The sequence below is a fragment of the Bubalus kerabau genome, chromosome 17 (assembly GCF_029407905.1).
Source record: "Bubalus kerabau isolate K-KA32 ecotype Philippines breed swamp buffalo chromosome 17, PCC_UOA_SB_1v2, whole genome shotgun sequence".
Classification (NCBI taxonomy): Eukaryota; Metazoa; Chordata; class Mammalia; order Artiodactyla; family Bovidae; genus Bubalus; species Bubalus kerabau.
In genome coordinates, this window is record NC_073640.1 from 35795238 (window position 1) to 35808426 (window position 13189).

Consider the following 13189-nt stretch of genomic DNA (forward strand, 5'->3'; position numbering starts at 1 on the left):
TGGTGTCTATGGGGTCATAAAAGAGTTAGACACCACTTAGCAGCCAAACAACAGCAACTACATACTCAGCAAGACTGCAGAAAATGTTTGTGACTGAACTTGGCAAGTGACCTTAGAGCCTCTTTGGATCCACCATCACTGTGAGATGTAGAATGAGGGTGTGCACTTGCCTAGACTCTGAATGACTTCCAGTGCTCACTAGGCAGTGTTTTTCCCCTGTGCCTAGTTCCTAACAACGCCTTCACCAGGATCACTCCTTTTCACTTTCTTTGCTTGGATAACTCTTAATCTTTCATCACAAAAATCCTTCCTGATATCCTATTCTGATACCAGACAGGACTGCTGGTATCCATTCTATGTATCCACCTGGCCATCACCATGACACGTGTTACACTGTTCACACATCTGCCTCCCCTACTTGATTATGAACTTCTCAGAACATTTCTGTTTTCTGTCCCCTCTGCTTGGACTATCCATCCATCCCAGCCCCTTTCCTCAGATGGAACACTCAGCATCTGATAGGTATGTTACATCCTCCAGGAAGATGTCTCTACCTTCCCACTCAATGTCAGGCACTTTCTACTCTTGTGCGCCCACTGCCTGTTATGTTCATATCCCCAACATGGTACTCACCATGTGCCTCTGTATTTATCTGCTCATGCCTATTTTCCTCAATAGATGATAAACTTTTTGATCACTGAGATCTTGTATAATTTTTCTCTTTATCCCTCCGGGCTGAACACAGGGCCTGGTATCCTGAAAATACTCATTAACTATTTGCTGAATTCAACTCATTGGCTCTTCCCTATGCATCGAGGATCCATTAATTCATTCAGTAGACAACTAACCACGATGGAACAAGCATAAATTGATGTCTGACATACTTAGGTTTGAATCCTGACTTTTTTGTCATGCATGAGTTCTGAGACTTTGGGACTATTGATGCAATCTTCCTGAGGCTTTCCTGCTATTACAGAGTAAACTATAGATGGGACGACATGCAGAAGAGGGGCACCAAACTCAGCGGGCAAGTACAGGAAAAGCTTATCCCAGGTCCCTCCGAGCTGAGGCATATACCCAGATATTACATATGACAACTGGGGGCGGGGGGTGGGGGGTGGCGGGGAGCCAAGATCCAGCTTCAGCCGGGCCAATGTTCATCCAGTTCCTTGAGTCCTCCATAGACCGTCTTTGACGTCACAATTACTCTTTCTACCTCTAACTCTTCTCATTCTTCTTGTAAGGCAAATGGTTGTTCATATACTATATCTCTGCCTAAATTGCTCTCCTGAAAAATATTCTGATGTTCTACCCGGGCCTCTGTTGATGCCCCCAGATGTATTCTGCTAGCGGTCTGGTGATGCCAGCAGTTTGCTCAATACAAAGTTCCCCCAACTCTGCTCTAATGCTTGTTTAGTCACCTGCTCCCCCCGCCACACCCTGAAATAGACGAGCAGGCAGACACCACTTCTCTTTTTGTCCCAACTTGCACCCACAGTATATAGCACATATAACTTGGGAAATACACGTAATGTCAAGGCTGGGCATCTGGTTGAAAGGCCCTTCCCACGGGTGCCCGGGGAGATCCCTTACCCAGGAGAATGACGATGCAGGCAAGGATGGCGATCAGCGCCCCGGTGCTCAGCCCTGCGTTCAGGATGTAGGCTTCTGCGTTGCAGGACAGCAGCGCCCCGTTCACGTCACACCCACAGACTTTGATGGTGAGGGTGTTGGTGCTGCTCATGGGAGGGATCCCGCCGTCACTGATCACGATGGGCAGGAGGTACAAATCCTGCTTCTGCCGACTGAACCCTCCGCGCCGGGCATACACCCCCGCGGTATTATCTGTGGGAAGAGGGGAGACAAGGCTCACTTGGAGAGCAAGGCCAGGGAGTCCCAGCCTTCACACTGCTCCATTCAGCTTGGCTGATCTGAGCGTGCTCTTCTCACCACCAAGGCTAACAACCAGAACCGCCCCACTTGTTCTTTAGTCTAGACATCTATAGAAGCCGCTGCCACTTGGCATGACAAAGGTCCCTGAGTTTTGTCCCATCTGGAAACAAAATTCAGAAATTGGCTCTTTTTTATTTTGTCAATATGAATGCTTTCAGTGGCTGGGCACCATTTTCTGTTTGAGCGTGTGTCCTTTTCCTCAAATACAAGGACCTATGGGCTTCAACCACACCCTCTGTTAGTGAAGGATACAATTAAATAGATAGGCGAGTGTGCACTTTCCCAACTTCACGACAAGCCTTTGGCCAGTTTTTGTTAGTTTTTTGAGAGATTTCTAATCCACTCTCAAATCTTGCCCAACTACGAACACACTCATAAGTCCTAAAGGGAAATGTTATCTTTAAAATGAAAATATTTTATAAACCTAGCAGCAGGTTTACAGTTTCTCCGAAATTCAAGCAACATCAGCCACCCAGGTGAAAATATCATTCCTGCTTAAAACAATGATGTTTTCTCTGTTGCTTACACAACACAGCCCACGTCTACACAGTGGATCACCAGATAGTTCCCTGATCTAGATTTACCTTGCCTTCCAGCCTCACGCCTGCTGTTTCCCACGCACCCCAGTTCAGCCTGCTGTGCAGAACTTAACGATCATTCCCCAGCACACCATATTCTTTGTACGCCTTGACTTTGACCCTTTGCTTTAAAATGCCCTCCGATCCACCCAAAGTTCCTTTAATCATGACAAGTGAGTTTCTCAAGCCTCAAAACTGAATCCAAAGTCTCCTTTCTAAACCTCTCCCCCCATCTCCATTGGGACCCAGCACACTGTACATTCCTATAAAAATCAGTCTCCCACTCTTCTGTCATTATTTGTTGGCATAAAATACTTGGTTCTCCCCTAGACTGTGGACTTCTGGAAAACAGGGGCTGTTATCTGCTTCATCTCAGTCCCTCCAGTGCTGGACACACAGCAGACATTCAACAAATATTTGTTGAACAAATGCCGTAACCATGTTTTGGGAAAGGTTTCACCCAAGTTCCAGATGTTGGTTTTCATGTATTTCTCAATCTTTTGTAACCTATTCCCAAATGCTTCCTCATCATGTTTTCTGCATATCTCTACCCGCCAAAAAGATTTTTTCTAGACCATATGCTCTGCGCTTGGAAAACACTGCTATTATAAAACAGTGGAAGTTTTGAATATGCTCCATCAAATTACACAGACACACACACACACTCAATATGGCATGCCTCATTTTGTGAGGTTGGAATCAGTAATTTATAGCAAGGTTATGACCAAGATGATGGCCCATTGCTTTGAATGAATTGATAGTACCATGAATTAGCTCTTGTGGTAGGAAAAATTATCCTAGAACCTAAAAGCTGAATTCATATTTTTAGGTTAAAAAAATGTAACATATTCTGTGTGAGATAAAAAAAAAAAATATCTATACCAGGTTCAGTCTCATTTAGGACTGAATAGATATTCTGAGTATTGCAGAAGCTAAGGTGTGTGTGCTGGCTGGTTTTTGGCAAATCTTATTAATGACAGATCTTCTGCCCTTTGCTGCCAATCTCTCAATCAAAACAGGGCAGAACTGCCAGCCCTCTTCTCTATATTTTCTGAAGTTTGTGTGATTAGCATATATTGCTCTTATCACTGGAGAAAAATTATATGTACTATGAAAAATCATGATTTTTTTTTTAAAAGCTGGTCAAATAGAATGTAAATTTAACAGTCCATTTGCTGACTGTTCTTTCCTATTGTAGGCTATACCATTGTTCTATGCTTAACAAACACAAAAAAACTGACATATATACATAAATTACTTCAAGTGTTATTTTTTCCTTCTCATAATTTTATTTGAATTCAAGTAAGACTTTCACAAATTAAATGTTAAAACATTTACTGTATTTTAATGATCTGAAATATCACAAATGCCATGCCATCATGAATAAAAATAAATATGAAAAAATTTATGAAGAAAAGAAATTAATTAAATTGCTTGGTCAAATATACCTCTCTGATATGAATGACATCCCCAAGAGATGTCATCTATTGAGTCCCACCCTGTTACCCATGGAGCAGTTTGGTGGGAACGTGACCTGAGTGTTTTCATTTTTCTTTAAACCTGTGGCGGCCATGGCTTAAAAATCTACTCTTCAGTGTGCAATCCATGCAAAACTGTACCTCCAGATGACAGCAGGCTGGCTTACACATGGAGGTAACTGAAAATCAAACACTAGTGGAAAACATGTATCTGAGCAGGACACCAGCCTGTGAATTCAAGATGTTTCATATTCCGAACAGCTGAGTCCTCTCAGACACACTGAAACTATGAAATGAAAGCTCATCAAAGGACCCAGCTGACTGAATCATTTATTGTCTCTGAGTGATTCATCAGTAGAATCTCAAGAACTTTTAAAAAATGTTTCACATATGGATTTTAAGATTAGTTTGAGAGGTGGAAAATAAATGGACTGAAGGTCTGTTCCTGGGCATGGTCCAAACACATGCTTTAGAAGGAGTCATTTGTCCTGCCAGAGCCTTACTTGTTCACCTTTAAAGTGAGGACACAAGTTGATAGCAAGCATGCCTCCTGGGTTGCGATTAGTAGTAATAGTTGCTCAGTCATGTCCGACTCTTTGCGACCCCACGGACCCTGCCAGTCTCCTCTGTCCATGGGATTTTCCAGGCAAGAATACTGGAGTGGATTGCCATTCCCTTCTCCAGAGGATCTTTCTGACCCAGGAATTGAACCGTGGTCTCCTGCATTGCAGGAGAACTCTTAACCCTGTGAGCTACAGGGAAGACCTGGGGTTGTGATTAGGACCAAATAATAAAAACCTTTGGTTGTGCTCTGGGCTGTGCTTCCAGGAAGCTCAGGAATCCTTCTACAGGAAAACCCAGCACCAGAATCCAGGTCCTCCAGAGCTCATGAACTGGTGTGGGATAGGGTATGGCATAGTTAGACGAGAAGCATGTCTAACCAAACTAGCTTGGCACTTAGGTGGTTGCTGTTGCTTGAATGCATACAATATCCCCCCTTTAGATCTAGACATCCGCACCAATGGGAGGATGGTGCTGCAGGGAGGGCCATATTGGAGGAGACAGCACCATGTCCTGTGATGGTCTTTCTTGTTGTCCACTCTGGTCACTGATCCTTTATTAACAAAAAGAACCACTATAGGCAGGGACTCCATGAAAAACAACTCTAGCAAAATAAATGGAAAATGAAACTTACAATAATACTAAAACCTCTGTAGGAAATCTTTTTTGTATCCTAGGTTTGGCTACAAATTCTCTCATTATTTTAATTAGCCAGCTACTCTATATCCATCTTTGAGAGGGTCCTCTCAATTTGGACATACACATTTCTGAGATGTACGGGTGACACAAGAAAAAAAATAAGAGCTTCTGTAAGACATATTTTCAGGGAAGTGTCAAATTGATTCCATGGTTAATAAGATGAGGCAGAAAATGACAAATGTTCTATCGATTTTTAAGTTTTCATCAAGAGATTTCTCAAATCCTTCTCCTTTATTATTGTTGTTGTTAAGTCACTAAGTCGTGTCCAACTCTTTGCCACCCCATGGACTGCAGGCTCCTCTATCCTGCTCTGTCTCCTGAAGTTTGCTCGTATTCATGTCCATTGAGTCAGTGATGCTATCTAAACATCCCGTCCTCTGCCACCCTCTTCTTTTGCCTTCAGTCTTTTCTAATGAGTCAGCTCTTCACATCAGGTGGCCGAAGTATTCTCTTTTATAAAGCTTCCAAAGAGCAAATCTCAGTATTTGGGGTCAAACAGATCTGGGTTTGAATCATGACTCTTCTACATATTAATTGCCTGACATTTAGACATATTAGGTAAATGTCTTAAGTTGCTATATTCTCATCCAGGAAATTAATAGATTTTAGGGTTAAATTTGATTCCATTCATAAAGGCACTTAGCACAGTGCCAGGCTGTTGCAGATGACCAGTAAATATCAATTCTTTTTTGGAAGTTCTCCTCTTTGTGCAGTAGACTAATGAGGAAGAGAAACATATTGGCAAAGAGAGGAAAGTGAATTCTTAGAAATGTCATTGCAGCCTTGAATGCAATTGCCTACAGAGAAGGGCGTTTCCTTCAGAGGTGGGAAGAGAGTTCATGCTCTTCAGTTCTGGGTAAGGTATTTCCCATGGTAAGAAAATGTTTTTCAATCACCTTGGTGTTTCATCCTGACACTTTATATTCTTCTCCCTGTCCACAAACATGGAAGCCTTTCCTGTCCATGCCCCCACCCCCCACTTAGGCAAAAACTTGCAAATGAGGTCATTAATTACTAGTATATGTCTTGTACAAACTGTAGTATTTCTATTAATGGTAAATAAATTCAGGCTTCAAATTTTTATGTCTACAACCTAGACTCCTAACTGGATGCTATTTTTATCTGCATACTTTGTGATTACATTAACAAAAGGTAAAAGTTCTTCATAATGATGGTCTCCATGGTACCGGTTTGGAGATGCAAACGAAAGGGCCATGATGATGATATCACCCAAGGGAGGGATATATACAAAGGATATTAAAAGGGAAAATTATGATAGGGAAGCAGCCTTTGATACATCAACTGCACTGGGGCCAATCTTGTATTAGCCAAAAGAAAAACAACCAGGGCAAAATGGGCAAACTCATTCGTGTCTGACTCTGTGACCCCATGGACTACAGCCTTTCAGACTCCTCTGTCCATGGGATTTTCCAGGCAAGAATACTGAGTGGGTTGCCATTTCCTTCTCCAGGGGATCTTCCTGACCCAGGGCTCGAACCTGGGTCTCCCGCACTGCAGGGAGGCTCTTTACCATCTGAGCCACCAGGGAAGCCATATATGGGCATAGCAACCTGAAAAGAGGAATCACTGCAGCAAAGGATTTAGTACTTTCTGCTCTCATCATGATGTCAGAAGAGAGGCTTGGCCTAAAGTGAGAGAATAGTGCCCTAAAGAGCATCTTAAGACACTCTTCCTTACCACTTCTTTTCCTCTGTCCCTCTCTGCTCCAAAGCTAAAGATCCCCCTACTGATCAACTTGATCAGAGATAATAATACTTGGCCTGTGCAGACAGACACTGTCTGCATCCTACTAGAGCCCATCTCTTGAGACTGCAAAAGATCTAGGCCAAGCCTTGCTCTTATTTAATTCACTTCTGACCTAAATCTACCTAATTTACCCTTTCTGCTCCAACCTTAGCAACAAACTAAATCCATCCACCCCATTAAAAGCTTCCACACACTTGAAGACAGTTATGCAGTCCCTAGCAGAATAATCATGATGTGATTATGTTCCTCTACTCTTGCCTGGAAAATCCCATGGATGGAGGAGCCTGGTAGGCTGCAGTCCATGGGGTCGCGAAGAGTCAGACACGACTGAGCGACTTCACTTTCACTTTTCACCTTCATGCATTGGAGAAGGAAATGGCAACCCACTCCAGTGTTCTTGCCTGGAGAATCCCAGGGACGGGGGAGCCTGGTGGGCTGCTGTCTATGGGGTTGCACAGAGTTGGACACGACTGAAGTGACTTAGCAGCAGCAGCAGGGTCTTTTCTACTTTCCTTATATATGTGGCAATAGCTCTATCAGGATAATGAAAAAAAAAAATATATATATATATATATATAAAGTGTGTCCCAAAAGTATTTAGTGAAGCTTCAAACTTTTAAAATTTCAGAAAGACACATGCTACAGAATTATTGTACAAAAGACATCATTGAAAAGTCTAGTTATTTAGAGTTTTTGGTACCCATTTACATTTGTGATTTTTGAAAAAATAATTTTAATTTTTGATGGCAGTATTTGTGACACCTTGAATCTGAGGGAGGGACTGAAATAATAGAAATTTCAAATAATGTTTTTAAAGTTTGTAGCATTAACTTTCTGAGATGACTAATGCTTAAAGGTAAACTTAATAGCTTCTGCATATATCTTTTATTGTCTTTTTAAACACTGTATGAGCCACCTATCTACCTGTAGTCATTGCTCATATTGAATATTTCACAATCTATGGCAACTATTTGAATGTGTGTCTTCTCCAATGGACAGTAACATCCTTGAAGGCAAGAACCTTGCTTATTCATCTTTGTTTGGTCAGCAGTGTTTTGTGAGCTAGAAAAATAAACAGTTGAAGGAGGTTTCTGTCATTACATTCAGCATCCATCTGGCTTTTCCACACAGTCAGATTTTACTGACTTCATAGCTTGCCATCAGTTTCCAGACTGCCTATCTTCTCCCACTTTGTACTTTTGAACCCAACTTGATCATCACTGCCTCCATCTATATTATAGATTTTGTTCCTGGAAAATATCATCTCTTTATCTCATAATTTTTTCTTATTATTTTGGGTGAGTCAGATTTAATTAAGTAACATTTATTGAGCTGCTAATATGTGCAAACCTTATTCTTTGTTATTTCCACCTACTTAACCCCAAAGAAATTTTGAACTATGTGCAACATTTCTCTTCCAATAGCATTTCCAGAAACACACACACCTTCAAAAACAAACCAGTATACAGATGTAAAAATAAATCTATTATTTTTCTAAAATTTTGGAATGATGGAAATGCTACAGTGAGGTAAATTCTATGAGACTAGCCTTAAAATATTAATGCAGAAAACTGTTTGATCCAAGACTCAGAAGGCTATGTCTCCCCTGTAAATGAAGGCCTACATCTTACAGAGGAAGGGGGATTATGATCTTTTAATTTTATCTCTGATACTGAGATTCAAAATTCAAAACACAACAAATAACACGAGAATAACTGCCTATGTGCATGTATATATGCACATAGATTTGATGCTTTTGAACTGTGGTGTTGGAGAAAACTCTTGAGAGTCCCTTGGACAGCAAGGAGATCAAACCAGTCAATCCTAAAGGAAATCAGTCCTGAATATTCATTGGAAGGATTGATGCTGAAGCTGAAGCTCCAATGTTCTGGCCACCTGATGCAAAGAGCTGACTCATTGGAAAAGACCCTGATGCTGGGAAAGATTGAAGCCAGGAGGAGAAGGGGATGACAGAGGATGAGATGGTTGGATGGCATCACTGACTTGATGGACACGAGTTTGAGCAAGGAGTTGGTGATGGACAGGGAGGCTTGGCATGTTGCAGTCCATGGGGTCACGAAGAGTTGGATACGACTGACCTGGACTGAACTGAACTGATGTGTATAGGAGGCATCTAAGTGTGCACTCTTTGTTGGTATCAACAGACTTTTCAGGTTGTAGTTTATCACATTCCTTAGAATCAACTCTCCTTCCACTTTTGTTAGAGGATAATTTTCTCTTGGTGATAGGGAGGGAGAAAGGAATGTATTTCCTGGTTTTAGAAAAGGAAAACTACCAAGGAATTCAGTGGGAGATAAACATTTAGGGTCTTTTAATGAGTTGAGAAATCCCAAGGGTTAAGTCAGTGACCAGAGCGAACCTTGAAAGAATAATATATCTAATTCACCAAAAATCTATCTATTTCTCCTTCTGTTAGGTTGAGGAGGGGGTGGGTTTCCAGACAAATTGTGTTCTGTGTTGGACAAACCACAGCAGTGAGTTTCAGGCAGAAAAGGAACATAATTATTTATACAGTGAAAATGGCAGGGCATTAAAAGCCATCTGCCATTTTGATCTGCCAACAAAGAATCTTCCATATTGAAGCAATTAAGGGGGGGAAAAGTCCCACAGAAATCTGTTTGACTATCTTTAAATTATAAAAGTGAAAAGCTAGAAGCATATTTGGATGGTTTTTGTGCTGCTCATCAGAAAAAGAATTGTCATTAGTTTAGACCAAAAAAAAAAAAAGAAAGAAAGAAAGAAAGATGTTTGCCAGTTGGTCTAATCAGGATGAATCTGTCTTGGCTATCTTTCCTTACCCAGCCAAACCTGCTTTCCATACAAACTTTTTTTGTTCTATTTTTAAAAATATTTTAAATTAATTTATTTTTTATTGATGGATAATTGCTTTACAGGATTTTGCTGTTTTTTGTCAAACCTCAACATGAATCACCCATAGGTATACATATGTCCCCTCCGTTTTGAAGCTCCCTCCCATCTCCCTCCCCATCCCACCTCTCTAGGTTGATGCAGAGCTCCTGTTTGAGTTTCCTGAGCCATGCAGCAAATTCCCATTGGCTCTCTATTTTACATATGGTAATGTAAGTTTCCATGTTACTCTTTCCATATATCTCACCCTCTCCTCCCCTCTCCCTATGTCCATAAGTCTATTCTCTATGTCTGTTTCTCTCCACTGTTGCCCTGTAAATAAATTCTTCAGTACCATTTTTCTAGATTCCATATATATGTGTTAGAATATGGTATTTATCTTTCTCTTTCTGACTCACTTCACTCTGTATAATAGGTCCTAGGTTCATCCACCTCATTAGAACTGACTCAAATGCATTCCTTTTTATGGCCGAGTAATATTCCATTGTGTCTATATACCACAATTCTTTATCCATTCATCTGTCGATGGACATCTAGGTTGCTTCCATGTTCTAGCTATTGAAATAGTGCTGCAATGAAAAATGAGATACATGTGTCTCTTTCAATTTTCGTTTCCTTGAGGTATATGCCTAGGAGTGGGATTGCTGGGTCATATGGTGGTTTTATTCCTAGTTGTTCTATTTTTTTTTAATTTGATTTTTTAGCAGTTTAAACTTAACTCTGAATGTATCATGTATCAGAACTCATTTGATCTGCAACTTGGCGCATATTAGATAATATACTTAACAATTTTAATACATTTGAAAGTCATCTCTTCCTGGATCCAGACCTTAGATGTCCAATATCACTTTGTGCAATAATATATGATGAAAGGATAAAGGGATGGAACGGGTGGCTGATCTGGTACTGACTCCTTCAGAACTTTCCAACAGAGAAAGAAGGGTTGTCTTTTTTAGCCTGAAGCTTATCTCATAACATAATCATTTTTCCACAATAATAACTAACCCCCAAAATGACTGAAGCACATTGCATGTCTTTCTATCTACTTTTTCCACTTTGATTCATGCATTTGGTCAACCCACCTTTTTTTTTAAAGTTTTGGGATACCAGAGCTAGTATTCTAATGGGAGAGAGACAGAGAAACGTATGCTTAGAACGCAGAGTGATAAAAAAAACACTAAAGGTTAGTGCAGTGTTCCTGGAGCACAGAGGAGTTAGCATCCAGGGATGGGCTGGGATGCCCAACAAAGCTTCACCTAAGAGACTTCATTGACAACGCAACTTGAAAAAGGAGGTATAATAGGCAGAGATGGGGATACATTTTCCACAGAACAAAAGCATGGGCATGTGAGAACACAGCATATTTGGGAAAATAAAGATGGTTTGAAGTTACTGGAGCATGGTTTATGGTAACAAGAGAAAGGAGATGATAGACCCAAAGTTTATGGGAAGTAGGTCATATCATTTCTTGCTCACTAGGCTATAAAGTTTCAGTTAAAGCCATAGGAAATGGAGACCCATAGGAGAATTTTAAAAAGAAAGGCATTATCAGTGGGGGCAAGTTAAGTTACATGGGGGCAAGACTAGAGTCAGACAGCCTGTTTGGAGGCCGCCGTGATAGTTACAGCTCCTCTGCAGGTGGGTCACGGACAGTCACTATCAAAATCACCTGTGCTTTCACGAAACAGCTAACTTGCGGCATGTGCTTTTAGGAATTTCCTGATACATGGGACTATATCTCACTCGCTGCTACAGCCAACATTTAATCTTTAACCCTTGCTCTTTCCTCTACATTTTATCATTATGTGGAATAGAGGTTTGGAAATTAGAAATATGAAGTTCAAAATCAGGATATTTCAATTTAATGTATCAATTAGGTCAGTGGTCAAAATCATACTATCTTATTATTAGTATCCAAAAATTGTGTTAAAAACTGAACATCTGTTTTTTAAAATAAAATTAAAATGGAAAGGAAGCTTCCTAAAATACACACACACAACACAAATCTCAATTTTAATCTAACAATCAATATTATGCTTAACGATAAAACTCTAGAAATAATATACCCATTAAATTAACAAGTAAAGCCATTATTATTGCTATTATTTAACACATAAAGCACAAATCTATGCAGTTTGTCAAAAAAACTCAATTTTTTTTTAAAAAGATGAAGCAAATTGTCATTATTTAATTTTTATGTAGTTGTTTCCCTAGAAAACCTAGGAAAATAGCTGAGAAGTTATATTAATAACTTCTCAGTGTCCAATAATAAATGAACTAAGTAAAATAGCTATAGTTTATACTAAAAATTGTCACTTAGAAAATATACATAATTTAAAAAATCTATCCTAGGACAGCATCCAAAATATAAAGTAGCTAGTCATTATCTTAATAAGAAATACTAAGAACAAAAATGAAGAAAACTAAAAAATATCCCTTATGGTAATTAAAAAGAGAACAGATTCAATGGAAACTCAGATCATGCTTCTGGAAAGGAAGAATACTTTAAAATTCTTAGTTTTTAAATTAATCTGTAAATTTAAGGTAAACACAACAAAATTCATGAAGATACTTATCAAGTACCTAAAAAAGTTCTAAATTATATCTGGAGGAACAAAGAAACCAAAATCTAAGAAAGAGTAATAAAAGGAAAACAATGTGGACAAATTTTAGATTTTAACATAATATGTGTGAAACCATTAATGAAAAATATGATGCTTTCATGAGAATAACTAGAATAGGAAATGTTGATAGTCCATAAAATTTAGCAGTATGTAATGCAGGTGAAAATAAGGATGGTGTTATAAAGAAGCTAGAAATGACTATTTCTTAAATAATATTTTAAAAATGACCAACAAAGGGAGCCTGTGTATTTATCTCATATGGATAAAAGGTTGGAATGGGAAATGTGATATATAAGAAAGAAGCTAAGTGAATATTGATGTCAATTTTTCATGAGGCAAATCTTGCTAAGAATAATATTACACAGAAAAACTGAAAGGTCATGTACACACTGCTATATTTAAAATGGATAGACAACAAAAACCTATTGTGCAGCACACGGAACTCTGCTCAATGATATGTGCCAGCCTGGATGGAAGCGGGGTTTGGGGGAGAATGGATACACGTATAAGTATGGCTGAATCTCTTCATCGTTCACCTGAAGCTGTCACAACATTGGCAATTGGCTATACCCCAATACAAAATGTTTTTGGTCTTAAAGAAAAAATTAAAATGAAAAAAAAAAAACTTAAAAAAAAAACA

The 13189-nt window shown here is 39.5% G+C and overlaps 1 protein-coding gene across 2 annotated transcripts in view; it reads right to left on the reverse strand.

Annotated features, from left to right (window-relative positions):
- Positions 1-13189, reverse strand: part of CDH11 (cadherin 11) — a 156676-nt gene that overhangs the window by 2253 nt on the left and 141234 nt on the right. For both annotated transcript variants that reach the window (XM_055552070.1, XM_055552069.1), the window contains one exon: positions 1594-1845. In XM_055552070.1, coding sequence (XP_055408045.1) covers positions 1594-1845 — 252 coding nt within the window. The remainder of the gene's footprint in view (positions 1-1593; positions 1846-13189) is intronic.